At 29.3% G+C, this 24,157-nt stretch overlaps 1 protein-coding gene across 2 annotated transcripts; it reads left to right on the forward strand.

The window, feature by feature from the left end:
• Positions 1-6,138: 6,138 nt before the first annotated feature.
• Positions 6,139-24,155, forward strand: LOC107457305 (heterogeneous nuclear ribonucleoprotein L). 2 transcript variants are annotated; one of them, XM_071185608.1, is made up of 14 exons: positions 6,139-6,341; positions 7,786-7,865; positions 9,959-10,025; positions 10,102-10,186; positions 11,564-11,661; positions 11,739-11,802; positions 14,998-15,087; positions 16,041-16,170; positions 17,775-17,973; positions 18,941-19,062; positions 19,155-19,359; positions 20,611-20,674; positions 20,796-20,891; positions 23,852-24,155. In XM_071185608.1, exons 1-14 carry the CDS (start codon positions 6,282-6,284, stop codon positions 23,950-23,952), a joined length of 1,461 nt encoding a protein of 486 aa, XP_071041709.1. In that variant the 5' UTR covers positions 6,139-6,281; the 3' UTR covers positions 23,953-24,155. The 2 variants fall into 2 exon arrangements, with proteins under 2 accessions (XP_071041709.1, XP_071041710.1); XM_071185609.1 differs by lacking the exon at positions 6,139-6,341 and adding an exon at positions 6,589-6,738.
• Positions 24,156-24,157: the final 2 nt, after the last annotated feature.

Here is a 24,157-nt window from a genome sequence, read left to right on the forward strand (position 1 = left end):
CAATTCAAAATTTGACATTGTATAGTAATAACAATGTCGAAAGTTTGTTAATGTTACTCTTTTTCCAGAGATGATATTTCCTAAACTCTTTCTCCTTTTACCTTAAGAAAATGGTAAAAATTAGGGAATGTATGAGAAACATGTTAAATGTTGTATAAACAGAGGATATAACTTTTTTTTTTATTCGTATGTCATTATTAGGAAGAAGGAGAATGAAACTGAAAACAAACAAAACAAGAATGAAACAAACAAAAAAATTAACTAATCTAAGCTAAAAAATCATTTAGTTAGATAGGAATTCTTTAAATATCTTAATTTCAAATTCGAAAAGAATAAAGTATAAGGAATTTATCTAGTTTTTTTCTATGAGATATGTAATAAGAAAGTTGACAATTTTGCCTTTGTGACATTAATTTTTTAATACTGCTTATCATTCTTGAAAATAACATTATTTAAACATTTGACTTTAGATATTGGTTGAAAGAAAATATGATCAATGAACTTTACAAAGAGCACTGTTTGGATTAAATACAATATAAAATGTAAATAAATATAAAAAGTTATTCATGCCTGAAATTATTGTTTTTTATTAATTATTTTTTTGTTAAACGAAAATTAGGGATGCAACAAATATTCAATTACTATTCGACATTTGACCTGCTTGACGAATATGCGGCCAAGTATTTTTTAGCAAAGTTTTAATAGATTAAATAGAGTTAGTGATTAGTTAATGAGTCTAGTTAATGAGTGATTAGTTAATGAAAGAAAAAATGACTTTTTTTCTTTTAAAGTTTTATGTTTACTTTTTTTTCGGAAAATACTATTTTCAGCATTAAAGTTTTGTCTTAAAAATTAAGAGAATATTTTTTCTCATTTCTCTGTTTCTTTTTTATTCAACTTTACAACTTCAGTTTTTTTTGTAGCTATTAGTTAGTTTTTATTTATCTTAAATATTTCTAATAGATAATTTTTATAATTTTTTCTCCTTACCCCACACTAATAATATAGCTAAGTTTTGATTAATTTTAAAAAATGACTACACTTATTTATATATAAAAAAATAATATATATTAATGATTTTTTTTTAATGAAAAATGCTACTATTCAGCCTCCAAATATTTGGTATTCAGATGATTCGTGTGGCCGACTATTCGGTGTTCAGCAATTCTGCCAAATCACTATTCATTACATACCTAATGAAAATATATTAAACAATACTTGTCAATTTTTTTTTATTTTTAGTGTCTCTGTATTTACCATTCGGTGCAGTTTGTGCAAAAATTACATTCACATTAAACTTTTTTTATGCTAAACATTTTTTCTCCACATCCAACTTAATTTCACCACATCCAACTTGTATCAAAACGTTAAAAATTGGAGAAAAAAATAAAATCTTGCTAAGTTAAAATAAATGTACTTTAATTATTTTTCCAATATGATATATGAAAAAAATATCATTTTAAATAAAATACTCAACAATTTTTGTACTTCTGTTGTATCCATCTTATACTTTATGGAGAGAAAAAACATGCTAACCTGGAAATTTTAAGATTTTTACCTGGAAGAATCAGGGAAATTTGAAACCTGATTTGAATAGCCACCCTGTTTAGGCAAACTATAGATGATCTCTTTGTCCTATTTTTTTTTTATCTAAAACAAATGTCCCCTTTGCAATTTTGAAATGCTTAAATTCACTACAAAAAGAGGTGTTACTTTTCTATTTTTACTGTCTATAATCTTTTTAACATTTTGTTAAAGATAAATAATTGAATTAAATATGTATTTGAAGATAAAAAATTCATAGTTTTCAGTAAAAGTTATTGTAAAACAATACCCTCGTTTCAAACTCAATTTTTCGATTATAGAACATTTACAATACATGATTTGATTATCTCTATCATTGTTATTTAGTAATGAAACTAATAAGTGTAGGCGTCATTCACTGATCTAAATTTTTTACTTGTGTCTTTGTAGTCATACATTTGCCTCTCTGAAATATTTATAAACCATTTATTTATTTCAGTTAATAAAAAATTTTGAAGTTACCAATTCATGGACTATCCACTAATTATGTACAAAGCTTTCTAACATCTTATGCCTACAATTTTCATTGTTTAAAATTTTGTTGATTTTTCGTGATTTTATAGGGGAAGAAACTAAATTGACAATTTTTTTTAAAGTGAGTAATTTAGGGTATTCATATTAACAGCATAGTTTAAAAATTTACTATTTGTCCTTTTTTTATTTGTGATTTAGAAATAATGAACCCCATTTAACAATTCAATAATTGCAGAAATCTCTTATGGGAAGCTTAGAGATTACCCTCAAAATTATTTTTATAAAAAACATTTAGTCATGTACAGTACTTAGGGTTTGAAATTATTAAAACTAATTGATTGATTGAGAAACTCATTTACTGAATTAAGAAAATTTTGTATTGAGTAATTACTTATTTAAATTTTTTTATAAATATCGTTGCTTCAATATTTTAAAATTAATTTCCGGCCTGTCAATAACTCAAGAAATGATAAAACTTTGAAGCAGCGCCAGGTTAAGGGACTGCCAAACAACTTGACCCGGATTTAATATTTTCTTACCTATCAATTTCCACCTTTTTTTAAAAAAAAAAATTTTGTTTTTGAAAAATATATTTATAGGTTTTTATTTTTATAATTATATATTCATACATTAACTTTCTTTATGGTTAAAGTTCATTATGTAAAAAAGATGAAAAGAAAAGTATGCAACAGAAAAACCACTTGTTTGACATTAAATAGAGTAAGTTCCACATCTTCCAGGAAGAATCTCTGGTAGAGGCTTATATTTCAACTAACAAGGGGATTAGAAGTTGCAATATTCTCATAAAGAGAATACAGGACGAAAAGGAGGAGTATCTTCCGAGAATGACTGTGGACATTTCAGTTTTTCAATCATTCTTTTCAATTTAACGTGTCAAGAAAATTAACAGATTTTTTTTATACACATAAAACATCACTTTGAAGTTAAGTTACGAAATTAGACACAAAAACGTATTTTCTCTGAATAAACATACCCTTTTTTCGATCGATTCGGAGTTTCGACCCCTGAAATATAAGGGGTAGTCACAATCTGTGAAATATGATCTCCATAGTTCAGTCAGGAGAGTAATCCAAATTTTGGACCTCCTAATGTTAATTTTATTTTTGCCTTTTTCACTATATCTCGAGAACTTATACTCTGACCTAGAGCCCCTGAATTAGACAGGCCGACTCATCATCTATTTTTGCTCTAAAGAGCTAACATAAGCTTAATACTAACATAACGCTAACTTGCAAACGTTTTTGCTCCAATATTGCTTGATAGGTCAGCTCTGATAGTATAGGAGCCTTACTCTGACCTATCAAGCAATATTGGAGCAAAAAAGTTTACAAGTTAACGTTATGTTAGTATTGTGTTTATGTTAGCTCTTTGGAGCAAAAATGGATGATGAGTCGGCCTGTCTAATTCAGGGGCTCTATTATTAAGCAAATTGAAAAATTTTTGCACGCAGCCATAAAATTCGTTTATCAGAAGAGAAATCCACGCAATAAAATATATTTTAGTAATTAAGTACTTTTTTTTATTTTATTTAATAATGGTCTGAAAATTTTGAAATTTAAGGAATAAAAGTTTTTGCATCATTTTAAAGTATCTAATTTTACATGGCAAAATACAGAATTTGAGTGGAATCGATTGAATAGTTCCTAAGAGATCAAATGTTGAAAAATTCGTTTTTTTTTTTTTTTTTTTTTTTTTATAGTATGGGAAAGATTTTGAGATGTGCAGCAAATGATGATGTAATTACCATCAAAGCTCAAGATGATGCTGATACTGTTACTTTTGTGTTTGAGGCTCCCAGTAAGTATTTTATCACCTAAAATATTTTTTATGAAATTTGTTAATATTTCAGATGTGCTTCAGCTCTGTGAGTAACTGGAGTCTTTTTTTTTTTTTTTTTTTTTAATATTTATTCAAAGAAATTACTTTTTTGCTTCTAATTTCGTAACTTAAAACATCGTCTGCACAAATTCAATATTTGAGTTCACCTCCATTAAGATGGAGTCCTAAAACGAGAAGATCCGATCATTAGATCAAAAATTATTCAAGGTAGTTCGGTTCTTATTTTTTTTTATTATTTGCTCACTGTGCATGTTGACCTATATTAGCAAATGAGCACTTAATGTAATAGGAATTTGTTAAAATAAGTTTTAATATTTTATGTAGAAAATACTCCTAATTTGCTTCGAAATTTAATTTAAACTTAAGTTTTTCTTCTAAATCTTTTTGTATTTTATGAGAAATTGGGGCTATTTAGAGAAACAAGACACTGAAAGGTTAATTTCCATGATAATTAGTAAGTAAGATTAGGTAATTTCCAAAATCTTATTATATTTTATGTTAACAAAAAAAAACTTTCATTCTTATAATATTTACATATTTATTTGGAATATTTTTTTTCTTTCCCAAAAATATTTTAATTTAAAATGTAAAGAGCAATTTTCTGCGACATTATGACTGCGTGACGATTCAAGGATTTTTTAAACAATTAAATATAGATTCCTTTTTCCAAAATTGAGCTAAGGGCGCCGTTTTCAGTATCGCCCAATGTGCAAAAACGTTTTCCGACTCTGAGGATAGAAATTCTAATAAATGCATTTCCTATTAGTGGGGATAAAGCAAAAGATTCTACAGCTTTGTTGAAAATTGAGAGTTTAAACGTGAGCTCTGCCCAGCTCGAAAAGTTTAAGAGTAGGCATTACATCGTTTTTCGATTCTCCGTGGTTGTTGTTGTTGTTCATTTACGTCGCACTAGAGCTGCACAATGGGCTATTGGCGACAGTCTGGGAAACATCCCTGAGGATGATCCAAAGACATGCCATCACAATTTTGATCCTCTGCAGAAGAATGGCATCCCGCTTTGGCAGCCCGACGACCTGCACGCGAAGTCGAGCACTTAACGGTAGAATAGTTTAACGAGGACCAATACCGCNGTCGCCAATAGCCCATTGTGCAGCTCTAGTGCGACGTAAATTAACAACAACAACAACAACAACACAGCGGGACCGATTCTCCATGGTAAAAATGTTTATAATTAAGTGTGTGTGAACAAAGGATTAATTAAACCCTACTCAATTTGCCTCGAGGATAGTGTGAACAATGCTGACGTAATGGGTTTGTGTTTCAAATGTCTTCCTTAAGAGACTTTTGACGTTTAAGATGAAAATTGCACTGCAGGCGAAATGAGCAAAGAAAAATTGCCTTTGAAATCCCGTTTTTTCCACAACAAAAAATTTTTTCCCTCTTTTTGGCGTTGACAAAAAAATCTCGCATCACCGCAAATTTTTCCCAAGATTATATAACGAAATTAGAACCTTACATGCTAAAAATCCAAAAGTGGCAATCTTTGGGGATAATTGTGCTGCGCAATGAGATCGGTGTAAATTTATAGCTATAAAGTTGCATATTCTGCCTCTAGACACAACGGCGAGATTACAGCTGATGGATCAGGGCATCATAAATTGCTTTATAAGCTGTTTTATCGTAAAAGGTTATAAAACAATAAGCGATATCTGATATACTTGATGTGCTTGAAGTCATAAGGCTGATTTCCAGTGTACGGAATAATGACGTAATGGGAAGACTTGGGTCACTTGCAGTTCTACAATGATTCATAGATAGCTGAGAAAGCGAATGTGCTATATTTTTGCACCTTTGAAGAATTGAATTATTTGTTATTTACAGAGACTTAAAAGTGTTTAATTCAACGAAAATTGTAGGTTACTCGATGTCGTAAACTACTAAAGCGGATGAGACATCCCGTCTGCATGTAATCAAACTTGTCTGCTTATTAGGATTATCCTCAAAGACGTTTTACAGACTTTCATCAATAGCCCATTTGCAGCTTTTGGGCTATGTAAATAAAGTATAGCTACTGCAAAACCGATGACTTCAGGCAGCATTCTCAAGGAATGTGGTAGCTGCATCTCCGATCGCTGTCGAGGAAATATGAAAATTCATTGTGAGATTGCTTCTTTATACGTTAGTCTGAATGTCTACTTAATATTAGTTCCAATGATATTTATCGATTTAGTTATCGATTAGTTCCAATAATAATAATCGATTTGACTGAGGTAACTGCAACTGCTAATAAATTGTTTTGAATGCCGGACTCCATGGCCGGATAATCGGTGTTTGTACTTGGTGTCTTTATTATTAATAAAAAGTTTATTTATAATATAGTTATTGCAATAATCTTTTAAAATATGGCTCAATTTGATGGTCATGCTGCGAAAAGACAAAGAACGGACAATGATGCTAAAAGGGTGAGATAAATATGCGTTTGTAAAACATGCCATTGCGCCATTTTCAATTAATTGCTTGTACAATTTTTTGTTGTTGCTAAGTCTTAACTTTTATGTATTATTTTCTTTTTTTTTAAATTTAAAACTTGCTTATGCTTATGATTTATTTTCTTATTAATTTCTTAAAAGTTTACCTATTAGTTTCCAGCCTGCTGTCCAGTCTTGGCACAGTTTTAAGACAGACATAATTAATTTTTGAAAAATTTAAATTCTTAAAATCTGTTGCATGAATATTAAAGAACGTATCAATAAGTTACTCAAGAACGAAACAAAAGAATATTTCATATGATAATTGGCCGGGAATTATTTTTAGCGATGCTTGTTAAATCTATTCCCAGGACAACAGCTGCGATTGTTGGTAAATTAGTTTTTTAAGAAGTATTTCCTTTTTCAAAATTAACTGAATTGAAAATAGTTGGGGGATATTTCCGTATCGTGATCTGTCGTGTCTAAGGGGATATTTCCGTATCGTGATCTGTCTCACCAACTATAATCACCAAGATGCCAAATAGAATTAAAACTTGCAAATTTAAAAGAAAAAAGAAACACGTTGATGTTTGCCCGAGGTGGCTACGGGTTATACATCAGAAAGTGGCCGAGGTGGCCCTTTCTGTGATATTTTTTTTTAGTTACTCGCAGGGCAACTGCCCGGAAATTTCCAAGACTTGGTGATTATTCTGCCACAGATAAGGAAATATCCCCGATAAAACGAAATATGAATTTTCAAATATGAAAATTTCAATTTTTATAATCTTTATATTGATTATTATAAATAGCATGTCTGAAAGTGAAATTAAAAGATTTCATTGAAAGTACTGATGCAATGTAAGAAGAAATTCTTATAAATATGTTTTTAATCTTCTGCAGAATATATCTCTTCTACTATATATCCTTGCAAGATTGATCCGCTGATTAAGATTGATAAATTTTCATCATTTTTATTTTTTTAAATGAGTAATGCTAAACAAATTCTTCAAAGTTGAAAGATAGACTGTGAAGTAAAATAGGGAATTTTGAGATTTATTTTTATAATGAATGATAATAAAAAAATTTCTACAAGAGTGGCAGATTTTTTTTGCAGACGCTGATTGCTCTTTCTGGTATATATTATACATATCTGATTATTGGTATATAAGGTATTTAAATAAATACATATATTGTCTATAGAATAAGCTTATTGTAATAGTTTCTTAAAAAGATGTGAAACTACTCAAAACCTGCCTAACTCAAGCTTACTGGTAAGCACTGACATTTGCAAAACCTTTATACAACCTTTATATAACCTAAATATTTTACTATTACACCTGCAGTTATCCTGAAATATTTTACAATTATATTAGCTATTTAAAATATAGAGTGAAGAGAAATATTTATTGACTAAAACTAGTGTGATATATTCTTTCAGGAGTCTTTTGGCAATAGCGGTGGAAATTATTTCAACAATAGCTACAATAATAGAGGTGCTGCTGGTGGAAGACGTGAAGGGTAACTAGCAATTTTATATTTCGATGAAATATTTCCATATCAGTTTGCCAAACTTCCTTTGCTAAAGCTTTTGCAAAAATTTAAAAAGAAATTTTCCTTGGGGCACTTGTTACATAATATTTCTCGGGCAGGTCTCTTTCCATAATGCCAAAATTTGCTGACTTTCTTGGTACAGGTACTGATATGCATGGGTGCAAGTCTTCCGTCCCCAGGACGGATTTCCGTCTTCCGAAAGTGTCCGCGGACGGAAGTAAGACGGAAACAAGACTGACTCGAAGACGGAAATAGGAGGAATAAAAATTTCTGTCCTTAAAAATATTTTTTAGGTCTACGTTATTGGTCTACTTTCTTTGTTGTTATTTTACAGGGATGAAGGACTTCCGCGGAAATCCGCTTTTTTCTCCCAATTTTTAAAATTTCCGACAATGTTCCAAAAACTAAAATTTTTGAAGAGTTAAATTAAAGAACCCTAGCCGCCTGAACGATAGTTGGATTACCGCGACTTCCGCTATAGAGTGGAAAGGAGTCTAAGCGTTTCGTTTCTGACCACCGTTATTTGATTTCTTTTGTTTGGCTGATTTTCTGAATTTTAAATGTTAGGAACTGCTCCGGAATCGCTAAAATCGCGATTTTTAATCAGACGATTTTAATATCAATCATCGATTTTCGTATTTAACTGATTTAAAAGTTACGTGCTGCGATTTTTTTTTACGCTATTTAAAACTCATACTAGCAATTCCTATTCACTCAATTTAAATATCCAATATCGCGATTTGTGTTTAAACGTTTTTAAAACCCAATATCGCGATTTGTATTCTCGCGAGTTTAAAATCCAACGTCACAATTCGTATTCACGCATTTTAGAATCCAATATTTCGATTCATTATCACGCAGTTGTATCGTTTTTCGTATTTGTAAGCTATTTAAAAATACTCATTGCGATTCGTTTTGACCTGATCTAAAAATTATGCATCGTTATTCTTAATTACGCGATTTAAAAATTCAATATCACAATTTGTATTTAAGCGGTTTTAAAACCCAATACCGCAATTTGTACTTTCGTGTTTTTAAAATCCAACAGCGCGATTCATATTCACGTGATTTTAAAATCCAAAATAGCGATTCTTATTCGCGCAATTATAAAATTCAATATCGCGATTCATGTTCACGCGATTTTAAAATCCAACCTCAGAATTCATATTCAAGTGATTTTATAATCCAAAATCGCGATTCATATTCACGCGATTTTATAATCATAAATCGCGATTCATATTCACGCGATTTTATAATCCAAAATCGCGATTCATATTCACGCGATTTTAAAATCCAATATCGTGATTTGTATTTTCGTGTTTTTAAAATCCAACAACTTGATTCATATTTACGCGATTTTAAAATCCAACCGCACGATTCATATTCACGCGATTTTAAAATCCAAAATCGCGATTCATATTCACACAAATTTAAAATCCAATATCGCGATTCGTATTCACGCGATTTTAAAATCCAATACCGCGATTCTTCAAAGAAGTAGAAGTAAGTTTTTTCTTGAATTAGTTACTGTAAAGATGTGGTATATTTTTCATTAGTAAGCAATTTAATAGTTGTGCCTTCCTATAATTGCTTAATTTTTTTTGATATGGTAGTCAAAATTCTATTTCGGAAAAATTTGAAGTTAACTGTCTAAATGCTTCTCCCACTTTAAATATTAAATAAGAATCTCCCAGCATAGTTAAAAGTTGCTTTTATAATTCTCAGTATCGTATAGAGCACCCCCTCCCCCCGTCCTCCCAGTGACATGCTTTGTAAAAGTTCAGCTTTTTTTATTTTTGTCCACTTTCATACCTGTATTTTATCAAAAGACAGATGAATAAATATTTTTTGTGCAGTATTTAAACTTTATGTATTATGGTAAAGCTTTCTTAGATAGTTTGCATATGTCGAGGGGATATTGTGTATGTTAGGTATTTCAGTCAAAAAAATTTCAGTCTTGGCCTTTTTTCCAACTTGCACCCATGCTGATATGGAAATTCTTCTTATTTTATTATCTTTATTGAACTATCTCTTTCTGAGTTTTTAATATTTCATTATAGTTTCGAGGAAAAACCCAACCACATTTTGTTAATAACTGTGATGAATCCAGCTTATCCTATTACAACTGTAAGTAAATTAATTTATTATTATTATTATTTGATCTTAAATTTAACTTTTGCTAATTATTCTTTCATCATTTTAGGATGTTATTCATACTATCTGTAGTCCAAGTGGAAAGGTTTTGAGAATTGTAATATTTAAAAAGAATGGTGTTCAAGCAATGGTGGAATATCCTTTATAAATGATTTGTGATATAATTCTAATTGTTTATGATAATTTAATTTTTGTAGCTCATATTTTGATGTTTATGTTCTATCTTAAATAGAGTTTTAATGAATAGTTTTACATTTTGTTTTGGGAAAGAGTCCCCACTGTCCTATAACCACCAGTTCCAATTTTTGTCACTACTAAAGAGAAATCTGAGGTTTTATTTTAAGCACAAAAAAATGAACGAAAACCTATGGAAGTAAACTCAAAAATTGTCTAACATGAAGCGCATGAACTCAGAATCCACTATGCAACTTTGAAAGAACAAACATCCTGGTATAGAAAGAAAGTCAAAACTGCTAACTCTCTGCAGTTGAAAAGAAAATAGCAAAAGTTCAACATATGACGCTAGGAGATCTTATCAATATCATGGCATCATAACAAGAACCTTCTCTCTCTCTCTCTTTTTTTTTTTTTCCCAACTAACCTATCCACTTCTAAGAACAAGAAAATGGGATTCAGAGCAAAATGCAATGCATAGATCATGTGGCTCTGATGAACTCATCAATAAAAACCTATCCACTTCTAGGAACAAGAAAGTGGGTTGAAGCAAAACGCAATGCATAGATCATGTGGCGCTGATGAACTCATCAATAAGAATGGTGAGAATTTTTCTTCTTCTTTTCTCTTCTATCCGAATGCGCTTCATCCGCTGGAACAATCTCTTCCAGGTGTGAGTTGGAATTTCCATTCAAGCTTTATGTCATTTCCTTGTCATATAATTTTTTTTATTTTTTGCTTCACTTGATTATTTTAACCCGGAAATATTTCTTCCGAATCCCTGGGATATAAACAGGCATTTATATATTCTCAAGCTAGAAATTTGTTTTTACTGTGCATTCGTTGTTGATGACGTGTAGAAATACAATACAATCGCCTTACTGCCATATTTTAATAAAAGAAATTAAGTAAAAGAGGGGGAGAATACCTTTTTCTGATCAAATTAATATTGTTCTGATAAAAATTGTAGAAATTTTTTGGGAAAATTTATATTTGTTATTAAATCCACATTGATGTCAGGATCTTTGCCCTAAGCCTGTGGGAGAATATGTATATAGGCCACACATTACGAAAATTAATACAGTTAGGCTGACCTATCTATCATAAATTACTGTACATTTCAAAAATTCTCCATTCGTAGAAATATTTCTAAAGTATGTAACTTATGGTACTTGGCATCTATCTAAAAGTTTTAACTCATTCGTATATAAAAGGAAAAAAAAATCATGTAATGGCAGATATTTTTATGTATTTTTGTTTTTATGTATTTGCACTCAAGTTTCATTAAAAATGCAAGTGGATCCTAATGTCTCTGATTATTTCTTAACTATTGATCAAGTTTGACAGTTTGGAAGCTGCAGAACGAGCAAAGCAGTCACTTAATGGATGTGATATTTACTCTGGTTGTTGCACCTTGAAGATCGAGTTTGCTAAGGTAAAAAGTGCTTTTAATCAATTGACATGCATTTGAATTATATAAACCTCTCTTTTAATAATGATATTTCATTCTAGCCTACTCGCCTAAATGTTTACAAGAATGACAATGAAAGCTGGGATTACACAAATAATGCTCTAGGTATGCTTGAGGAATTAATATTTGTTTTATGAAATTACTTTTTTTAGCTATGCTTAAATATTTTTAGTATTGCATATTATCTAGTTATTTCTTAATTTTCTTCTATCTCATTTACATATCTATTTGAATTTTTAAGTAATTTCGACTTTTTAAATATCCATTTGATCAACTTTATGACAAGTTTTATGTCCTGAATAAATATTAACTCATTTTTTTATTAACTTATTTAACATTTTTTTATTATCCAGTTTAACTAATTTTTTTATTAACTTATTTAGTAATTTTTAATTTGTTTTTCATCACTATTTTTACTTATACTTTTATTCTGTCTTTCAAAAACAGAACTTCTTGGTTTTCAGTCCATTAAATTGTTTTTCCTTTTGTTAGTCTTTGAATGCAACCAAGAAAAACAAATTTAGTAACAATATCTTTTTGTTAATTAAAAATTTACTAAAAGTGTCACCATAATCTATTGATTATGCAATGAAATATATGTAAATATATCAAATCATGCAGCTGTGATGTTATATACTAAATAGGTAATGGACAAAAAAAAATTCATGTATCAGCATAATTTAGATGTAAATGGTTTTATCTCTTCAATAAAAAGTTCAATTAATAAAATTAAAAATTTATTACATTGATTGTCAAATTATGATATTGAAATAACATTTGAGTTCCAGTGAATTACTTTTAACTTCATGTTTCATTATTTAAAAAAAAAATAGTTGTGTTGGTAGTTTAAAAACTATTTGCCGGAGTTTCCGAATTCTTATATCAGTAGCTTCAGGCATAATGTTCCAGATTCTAAGTTCTATCCACACAAAAAAAATGGGTATCTACTTGAATAATTTTTCTAAGGTGAATTTTGGTTTAATTTTGTTTAATTCACTTTTACTTATATTTAGTTTTTTTTTTTAATCAATAGTAATTAAATAATTAAAGAGTCTTACTTTGCAACCAAGTAATATTTTCTCTATTACTCATGTTATATTTGGTATGGAATAGCTGCATTTATTCATGTTATTTTTTAAAAATAGTTACTGTGGCGAAATCAAAAATTTTTTGCTAGAAAATAAAATTAATATTCAATTTTGAAACTAAGATCTTAGAAATAAAAGTCTGCTCTGTTAATTTTTTTTTTTTTTTTTTTTTACTTCATGTGATAAATATTGTTCAATTTATTTTATTTTTATGTATAAAATTGTTATTTTTTACATTTGTGTATAAATNTATATTGCGTATAATTGTCTTAAATATTTTTTTATATATAAAATTGTCAAATTGTTATTTTTAATTTATTTTGTTATATTACATATTACAATATTTACATTACTCAACAAATTACTTTTTGCTAACCTACACTACATTTTTCACTTTAAACTTTTCATTACTAAAAGTATTAATTGTTTTTTTATTAATTAGACCATCTTTAGATATTCAAACAATTCCGTTTAAAATACTCTGAAAATTTATTTTTTCTCGTCTTTTCAGCTAATGATAACAATTTATCTCATTAACAAACATGAATTATTAATTAAACTAACCAAATTTACTAGATGTTACTACCTGTTCCATTAGACTATGTTCAAACTTGAAATATTAAGTTGAAAATAATGGATTCAACAGGTTTTGTTAGGTTGAAGCATAAATATTCTGTGAAAAAATAATGCAAATAAATCTGAAAACTAAAAGTTTTCACTGTGACTTCTAAATAAAAAATTTTAACTGTTTATTTTGCTAGAAAATATATGCTTTAAAAAAAAATTAGAAAGATACTGAAAATAATAGTTTTGCATTGACTGGTATGTTTATGATTAACTTTTAAAATTTTAGTGCAGTTAATATGTTTTAAAATTTTTTTGAAGTATTTAAACTGGTTTTCAATAGTTCAGTTTCCCCCCCCCAAAAAATTTCTTACGATTTATGCAAAATCGCTGTTTTATCAGTAAAATGCAGCCTTAAATGATAATGGTAATGCAGTGTCTTGATGACCTAAAAGACCCTAATTCTTACTTTTATCTAAATGTGTTGAAGTGTTTCTGAATTAATATAAAAGATATTTGTTAATGAAATTTTTAAAAAAAACTCAAACCGATATGTCTTATTGAAGTATATATAGGCATTGACCATTATTTGATGCAGATGAAGAATTCTGTTTTTATTAGTGTAAAATTGCTTGTTCTTCAGAGATCTTTTAGAGGCAGTATATAGTTTGAACTTAAATTTTAAATTGCTAGTGTTTGCAGTTTTTGAAAGGTGCGATTAGGCAGCATTTTGAGGCTATTCCATTTAGAAGTTAACTAGGCATTTTTAATAGATTAGGCTTGTTAAGGTCAAATTGGTATAGTAATAATTTTTTCTCAGTGTCGGAAAACGTGTTTTGCTTAAAAATATGAGTTTTAAAAAATACTATAAAAGAAGTATTGACACAGTTAACATTGTATTAGATGAAACATTGCATTAGATGATACTCTTTTTGCAGATAAAATAAAAAAAAATATTTAAAACTGATCTATGAACAAAACATAAGGGAGACTTGCACTAAACTGACTGAGCAAACTGACTGTTACACAAGCATTACTTGAACACTTGCAAAATGACAGTATTTTACTCACCAAGGAGAAATAAATAAAACTGTTCATATCAACAGAACAGACATTGTCATTCACTCAAGAATACAGCACTCATGCAAAATCCAGAAGAGAAGAAAACATGGAAAAGACAAAACACTACCATCACCACTCAACAACAAATACAAGTGTTGTTAAAAAAACAAACAAATAAAGAAATTGAGTATCTATGATACCTAATCCTGTGACTCTTGTATACAGGCAGAATATTGGCAGGCTGTGATCTCGACCTGGTCTTGCAAGCGAGCTTCTGCAACTCTTACTGCCTGCTCCATGCTGCAAGCTCGTTTTCTGTATAACTTGCTGGGAATATGGTGGCAAAAGACAGGAAGGTTTGATCCTTGTCTGAATTTAAATAATTTTAAGATTTTGGCCCTAGTTGCCTATTGTGTCTTGTTTTTTTTGCTTGTTTTCATTTTTAGATGCTGTGTGATTGACTTGAGTGAGTATTTTATTGTTGCTGAATCAGTCTATTCTTTAATATCTTTAGATTATTTTTGCTGCTTTTTATAACTTTATATTTAAAGGATAGTGTGTATATATTTTATGCTTCTTTAATTAGGAAAGCAACCTGGAAATGACAGGCCTGCATTACTTCAAGAACCTCCACGTGGTTATGGACCCCCTGGCAATGGACCTCCCCCTCCTTATGGTATGTTTATTTATCTTTGTTAAGTGTATCTAATGTTAATGAAACTATATGTAATTTATAATAGGTAGCAAGCTTTTAATTATTGTATACTTTAAATATTGTTATACTGAGTTAACATTTTAACTGATGGTGGATTTGTACATAGTATGATCAATAAATAACATGAGTTAAAAGTTCATACTCTTCATCGTATTCTTCATGAGTTAGAAGTTCATACTTATTGTTTAATAATGAAAAATGGATGTTAATGTCACTTTAAAGTTTTCAAGAAATTAAAACTTGAAAACATCAACTTGAAATCGGATTATTTTGTGTGTAATATACTAAGATTTCTTCAGTAAAACATAGCATCTTGACTCTTTGTTATTCATATTGCAAGAATGTTTGTAGTTATTTCAATTTTAATGTCTAGTTTCTAATATTTTTTAAAATAGATTAAAGAAACAGGCTCTGATTTAAAAAAAAAAATTGCAAAATGAAGCAACATGGTTGTGAAATGTAACCAAACAATGGAAACAGAATCAGTGCTTTGACTCAAAAAAGCAAGTTGAGTAAAATCTTGATTCATATTACATAGCTATTTTCTGCAATTGATGTTATTTGTCATTAAATCAATTGATTAGACTTGTTACTTTAATTTTGGTTATTAATTGTAATTAATATTTATGTAAAAATTTTCTGCTCTAATGCAGGCATTACTTATTGTCTTGCATTAGTGCGGAAAACATCCTACACCCTTTTTCAACCTTGCATGAAAAGAAAGTGTTTGTTAACAAGTTAGATTAATGCATTTTGTTTCAGTAATCTTCTAAACATAGTTATAGGACTAATAAAAGATAATACAAAATTGTTATCCTGATTTTAGTATTTAGTTTATAAATTTATTATAAGTTGAAATTTAATTCTTTAAATATTTCATTGGAAGTTGTTAAAGGTTTTCCTATTTCCCATAGATGGCAGACCTGGAGGACCTGGTTATGATGCTGGATATGACGACGGATACATGCCCCGTGGTGGCCCTCGACAAGATCCTTATGGACCACCTGCTAGAGATCCATATGGAGGCCCTGCTCCTCCAGATAGGTAATTGTTGTTTTTACCTCCTATTTCAAGTTTTTTTGTTTAGTTAGACCACCGTCACTATCTCACCTATTTCAATATTATGACTGATACATAAAGAATGAGGTACTCAGGGTTGCCACTCTACAGGGAAAACCTGGAAAATACAGGGAATTTAAAAATCACCTAAAATAACAGGGAAAATACAGGGAATTTTGAATTTTTCTTTACAAACTGGGAAAATACAGGGAATTTTGTTTTTTTTTTTTTGATCATTTAAAAAATTGTGACCACTCAAAGCGTAATCTATGGGATATTTAACCATGATATTTCAGCTATACTAAACTATTTCATTTACTATAGCATTATTTAAGTATGTTCAGCTGTTTTTCCAGCAATTAAAACTAATAAATATAGTTAGCCCAATATAGCTCACACAAGAGCACAGTAATTGTTGTTTCCTCTTAATATATTGCGTATAACATGTACAGGGAAAACACAGGGAATTTTTTTTTCCAGATTTGAGTGGCAACCCTGGTACTGTTTGCCCTTCCCTAGATGCATTATTAATTTAACACTTGTGAGAATCTTTAAACTGAACCATTCACTCCTATGTAGGGCCTGAAATTTTATTTAATTTTCTCTACTTAATAGAATATCTATCTAGAAAATAAGTTATGACAATTTATGAACTTACTAAGCATTTTGCCATTGACAATGAATCAATGCACAAGTCTCGAGAAAATGATTCAAAGTAATATTCCTTTTGATGTTACTGCTTAATGACCTTGAAGCATCTTAAATTCTTTATGAATGAAGAATGAGTAATGGAACTGCATATTTTTGTCTGGGCAATCTATTGAAATATTGAATAATTGTTGGATCTAATTAAAAATGCATATTGTATTCTCGTCAAATCCCCTGTATGCATTCATCACCTTTTTAAATTTCTTTACAAAGTAGTAAATTCGTCACTCATATTTTTCTTGTTTTAATTCACTCTTTTTTTGTGCAGTATTATATTAGGTGGTTTCTTTTATCTTAGATTTTGTAATTCTCTGGACGTATGTCATGTTTAACAAAAATAGCTGCTCATGACCAGCATAACACAATATGCTTCAAACTATTAAAACATTTTGAAAGAAGTGGATTAAAGAACAAAGGCTTTGTCAAAATAAGTCGTATTTATGAATTTCCAGGGGTCTGTCTAGGCCAAATTTGCTATCATTTACTGGTACCTTCACAAATTCAACTTTGGGAAAAACAATAGTTTCACAAAATACTTTTTCTTTAAATTTTATTTTTGTATCCCATAAGAACTGATGAATCTATATTTTTGTATTGATTTTTTACTATAATTTTTAATTTTTGCAAATTCTGTCTAAATTTTCACAAAATAGGTACCGCTCAGAAAAACCTAGACAGACCCATGATTACAAATATGTTTTAGTTTTCTTTACTTTTCGACATAACATTCTCATTTTAAAGACTTACAATAGTCCTAGAATTTTCTATCAAGTATCAGTATATATATTTATATATATATTTAAATATGTAACTATTCCCATTTTATTCATAATGTTGTGTAAGTTTTGAAGTCATGTTGATATTCCGACTTATTATTTTAGGTTTGGGCGTGATCCTTATCGAGCTGATGGACCTCCAGCTAATCCTCGTGGGCCAGGTTATGGACCTGGTGGTCCCCCACCCCCTCCTCAGGGTGGTCCTCAAGGTGGCTGTGTTATAATGGCATATGGACTCAATGCCGAGAAAATGAATTGCGATAAATTATTTAACATATTGTGCTTATATGGCAATGTTGTTCGTGTAAGTTTTAACTTTGCATTATCTCTCTCTTTTTTTTTTTAATGTGTTGAAATTGAACCATTAAGTTATGTACTTTTTATTTTATATCTGGCTCTACATCTGTCAATTTAAAATGCTCCAACAGAGTATTCAGTTGTCGGAAAAAGTTTATCATTTGTTGAATGATCCTTAAATTATTTTCATTTGAAATTTGTCTTAAGCAAACTTTATTATAATCAAGAGTCCCTAAATTGATTTTTTTAAAAAAAGCTAATCTGATCTTGAAAAAATTAGGTACAAGAAGGTTTTCATAATAGCACAGCTATGTGTTTATGTTTTTGTATTTTATAATTTATTGAATCAGTTTAAGTAAATATTACTTAAAAATGAGAACTTGTTAGCAACAATATCAAGGATTTAAAAAAAAAAAAACGATAATAGTAAAAAATAAATATGGGTATCTTACCAGGCAAACCTTTACTACCTTTTTTTTTAAGTTTCTTTAATATATTTAGTGTGTGTACATAAGCTGCTTATTTTTGGTACTTGGTTCTAAAATAGACGCCCGTGGCTGAATGGTAGCGCTTCATGCTCCCGTGCTACAGGTCTTGCGTTCAATCCTCGGGCCGTGCAAGGTTGACTCAGTCTTTCATCCCTTCAGTGGGTCGATAAATGACAAGCGTGCTTGGGAACTAAACACTGAGGGGGTTTCGCGCTCTGCTGACCATCTAACCTGAACATCTGCTCCTGAGCCCAAAGTCAAGAAAACTGAGATTGGCACAGTAAGCCTTGGCCTATGGGTTGTTGCACCACTGAGTTTAGTTTGAGTTTAGGTTCTAAAATAATTCTGATTAATTAAGCATATTTATTCACGGAAACTAGAATATTCTACATATTTTCTTAAATGTTCATTTCAATTAGTAAAGACTCTTTTTTTTAAACTTAATATTGCATTTTTTCCTCTCATTTTAAAATGTTCTTTTTTTAGATCAAATTCTTAAAAAGCAAAGAAGGATGTGCGATGATTCAAATGGGAGATATCACCGCCGTGGAACGAGCAGTTAACAATCTGAATGGATCTTATTTCTACGAATGCAAGCTGCAACTTGGGTATGAAATTTTTTTTTATTTTTTAATTAGTTTTTTTTATGATTATGTATTTAATTATGCATTTTTGTTAAAAAACTATTTTATTTTTATAGATATTCTAAACAGGCTTTCTTAAATGATGTCCAGCAACCTTTCTCATTGCCTGATAATACACCATCTTTCAAAGATTACATGGGTAGCCGCAACAATAGATTCAGCAACCCAGAAGCGGCAAGCAAGAATAGGATTACACCCCCATCAAAGATGCTTCATTTCTTTAATGCACCATTTGGTATTTCTGAAGATGAAATGAAAAAGGTAGTTTATCTTCATAATTGTTGTTCATTATTTAGTTAATTTGTATAATTCTTTTGTCCTGATGTAACATGTGTTTTAAGTATCAAGAGTGCTTAACTTTAACAAATTACTTTGTGAAAGACCAGAATTTTTAAATTGTCTTACGAATGATAATGCCTATAGTTTATGAACTGTCTGAAATAAGGTTAATACCAAAATTTTCTCAGAGAATTAGGCTATGGGAAGTATTATGCCTATAGTTACACGCAATTATGATTATGTTATGCATTACAATAGTTAACTGTTCATTAACTAATCAAAACATACTTAATGGTATTAGAATTTATTTCCTTGTCATCGTTTTTATTTTAATAAATATTTCTAAATGTAACTTTCTGAAGCCATTAGAATGATAAAAGATTAATTTGGAAAATAGATTCATATTTATTTTGAGCATATAGTGATAAGAATTTTATTATTTTATTTTTGTAACAATCATGTAACTTAAAGCATGATATAGAAAGGTTTTTACTGAGTAGTACTTTTCTGCTTAATGCAATGTTAATAAATTTTTATTTAATGTTTTTATAGGTTTATATATTTATAATGTTAATTATACTAATTTAATTAAATACAGTAATTTTTTTAAAATTTTACATCTGTAGACTGGCTGTCCTTAAATATTGCCTATTTTAAGCTCTAAATAATAGCATACATATTTCGTCTCAATAAGGATTCAGTCATAAAATTTGCCTTATTTTTAGAATGGCAATTTTGGTTTTTGAATAATTTTCATGAAAATATTTCTCTTAATACTGTTATGTATCTCCTGTTTTTTTTTAACAAAAACTCCTGTATTATGTGACTATCTCCTGTTTACCTGTGTATCCATAAATTTCTTTGCATTAGTTGAAGAAATTTATAAAAATAAATTTGGCAATAAAATATCCACTGATAGAAAAATACTTATCTTATTCCTCAACAGATGGTGCTATTGCCAGTACTGCAGTATGATGAGTGTTAATAGTTAAATTAATAAATAATGCTTTAAAGAAATCTTCTTTAGATTAAGATTTATATACATATTTTTTACTTCGCTAAATTCAAGTGCTTATATTCCAATTTTGAATTTCTCTTTTTGACTTGCATGATTTATTAGAACTTGACTCATGACCTAAAATCTCCTTCATTTTATGTATCTATTGTTGGCAGGTATGCTTATTTTCCTATCATTTTACAAAAAGAGAGACACTTAACTATCTTCATTTTTAGGTTTTCGAAGAAAAGGAAGCTATACCTCCTGTGTCTGTAAAGCTCTTCCAGTCTAAAAATAACTGTAAGTTGCAGTCAGCTTTTAGATGCCTTTTTATCAACTAAGATTACTGATTAAATTGTATTTTTTAATTCTGTTACTTAATGATTCAAATTCTTTACTATTTTTGTTTTGTTTGTTACAGCTGAAAGGAGCTCTTCTGGATTGTTAGAGTTTGAGAATGTAGAGCAAGCTCTTGAAGGTTTAGCTCAATGTAACCATACCTCCATTAAAAACCCCGGTTAGTATATTTGTTTCTTTTAGTCTTGAATGTTCATCTGAGATAGAAGTATTTGTTTTAGTTGCATTGTTTCTCCTGAACTAGGTTTTTCTATAGGTAACTGGATATTACCAGTTTTTCCTAAGTTTATGAAAAGAAAATCCCTATGAAATAAATTTTTTTATTCATTTCATTTCTTGTTTAAGCTTTCCACTGGTATTTAATGGGTATTTCTTCTAAATAATGAGGTATGCCTCATTTATAGCTTGTAACTTTTATTCTTTAAATTTTCTAAACTTTTCATGTTTTTTTTTTTCTTTTTTTAAATCTAATAAATCTGTAATAACTATCTAAAATGAATGTATTCATTATTTTTTTTTCTCTTAAGATTGTTTAAAAAATCAAAACTGATTAAATCATCATCCATTTGTTAATTGTGCAAAATATCCATAATTGTTAATATTTAGATACTAGTAGTATAAAATATATTTTACGTAATTGAGTTCTTATTTTATCTTAAATTTAAATTTCCTGTGACTAAAATATTTTAGTATTACCTAAGCCTTATTGATTATCTGAAATTAAATATAATACAATAAAAATAATATAATTGTATATAAATTAAATTTTGGATATGGCATTATAAGGAATATTTAAATGTAATTTTCTTTATTATTAAAATGCTTTTGTTATTTCAGTAGCTAACTTTTTAATTTTGCTATGTGAAATACCCCCTTGCAGAATTGTCGCGACGTAGCAGAGCGCTGAGAGTTCTTACAGAATGATTTTTCTTTTGAAAAGTAAAAAATAATTACTTCAGAAATTCACACGTAATATTTGAGTCATGCATTTAGTTAATCACTTTTTGACTCTCTGGATTTACGTCGAAAGTATCGTAAATGGGTGTAATATTCTTATTGTATTTTCGTCAGTTATTGATTTTTGTGTGAATTTTAAATATCCCCCCCCATATTTCAAACAATATGGAAAATTTGAATCGTGTGTTTGAGTGTATACTTTTTAAGGCAATGATGGTGCTATCGAATTTTTGTCAGTTATTGCTATTGATTTCTCAATAGATTATATTTTTTATGCAATGTTATTACAACCTAATCTCGAAACAAACATGCATTCGAGAAGTCCGATTCGCTTGATTTCGTTGTCGATCTTATTTTTTGACAAATTATTTTTTTTACTGTGATGACTATTTACAAAATGCAGGGCTGATTGTGCTCCGGAAAAAAGTCCAGATTTACGGATTTTTCACTGACAGTAATCCGGAAGTTTCCGGAGATCGAAGGTCCAGACTTTTAGAAAAATCATTGATCACAGAAGTTTCCGGGAATCAAATTTTCAAAGGTGGAACTCAAAAACACAGTTTATTTTATTTGTTTGTAAGGGAGAGCCAGAGAGATACTTTATAAGCTTATATTCATGATTAATATTCATTTTTTATCAGTTATTATCAGTTTATTATTATTTATCAGTTATTTTTATCAGTTTTATTAGTTATTATCATAAACTCAAGAAAGATAGACATCTTTGTAAATTTTAATTACTTCTCCAGGTCATCATAGGTATGTGTAAAATTTTAAATATATTTTAGGTAAACTAAGAATTATTGAGAAAAAGGAGGAAAAAAATCTTGTTTAAATGTTTTTCTAATTTTTCAATTTAAACCTTTTTTTTTTTTCTCTCAAGAAATTTTCCAGAATTTTGACTTGACTCTCAATCAGCCCTGAAAATGTGAAGAAAATAATTTGTGCTTCTTTCCCCCCAACAAAATGTGAGAATATCACCCATAATATTAAAAAAAAATTATTACATTTTCAATTAAAAAATATATATATAGTTTTTGATTTTTGTAAACATAGCATTTTTGTTATTTTAAATTAGTAACATATATGTTTGTTATTATTAAAAGTTTCTTGCTGAAAGATATTAGTGCTAGAGAATTTTGTCGCAGATAATTCGAATCAATTCTGCCACAGGGTGAATTACAAAAGAAAACTAACTATATAATTAGAATTAAAATAAGCTAAGCGAATGGCTGAAAACTTGCTAAGCAAGTTGATCAGCTGCGTTTTTTTAGAGGACATGCGTTTTCTTTATGGAATATTGATTTCGAGTGTGAGCTTGTATAAGTTAGCGTGGAAGACAACTAATAATCTTTCCCCTCAAAAATTAATAATAAATAGTATTTGTATTAAATGCTGGTTGCCAAAGTCTAGTCCAATGAATTATTTTTTTTAATGTATTCTAATATTCCATATTTAAGCATAAATAATAAAGAGCATTTTTATATAATATACTCCTATTCATGTTTTTTTCCCCAGGTTATACTTTGTGCTGTGTAGACTAAAGCAAACAATAACAGATAAAGCACAAATATAAACTGGCTCCATAAACTAAAGCCTTTCTCAGTGTCTAAACACCAAATGCTACAAACATAGGCTAAGTGATTTAACCAATAGGGAACAAGATAATAAAAAAGTAAGACAAGGAACAGTTGTGATAGAATTTAGGGCAGTTTTCCTATTTTCTGCATAATCAAAATTCTAATCTTAAGTTTGAGTATTCTTCTGCTAAAATCTTTCTCTGTTCCTCATCAACCAAACATGATTTTTGAGTCAATCAATATTTTGAAGAATTATAATAATTTTGTCTGTGATCTTTCTGGTATCCATGTCCTAAGCTTATCTCTAATCTCTTGTACCTTTGAGAGCTGGCAAATCCCCTCACACCTGTTGCTTATCTGTCTTTTTTATTATCTTTAAATTTTTTTCTGCATGTTTCTCTCAACTGTATAGACACTGAGAAAGTTTGTTTACAGATCCAGAGCTTTAGCGTGTCCATTTTTGTACATTCATTTTACGCTTTTTTTACGTTTTTTATTTCTTTAGACTGTTAGCAATTGTTATTTGTATAGCTGAATTTAGATGTTGATTTTTTTATAATTATTATTATTTATTTTTCTTTAGTTCCTGGAAAGTTCCCATATATGCTTAAGTTGTGTTTCTCATCTACTGGTGGAGGCGGACCCAGAGGTGGTCCTCATAGAGGAGGGCCTCCTGGATATTGAAAATCTTAAAAAAAAATCAATGCAGCATGCTCAGAAAAAAGATGGACGTTATGATTTGTGTGGGTATTGTATTGCCCCTTCCACGAATTTACCTAGACAGACCAAGCTGTAATCAGTGAAATTGTTTCATTTTCATCCTCTTATATGCATTGTAGCATCTTCATTAGTTTTATGTGAGTTTATTTAATAAAAATTACAAAATACC

The sequence above is a fragment of the Parasteatoda tepidariorum genome, chromosome 9 (assembly GCF_043381705.1).
Source record: "Parasteatoda tepidariorum isolate YZ-2023 chromosome 9, CAS_Ptep_4.0, whole genome shotgun sequence".
In the NCBI taxonomy this organism is placed as follows: Eukaryota; Metazoa; Arthropoda; class Arachnida; order Araneae; family Theridiidae; genus Parasteatoda; species Parasteatoda tepidariorum.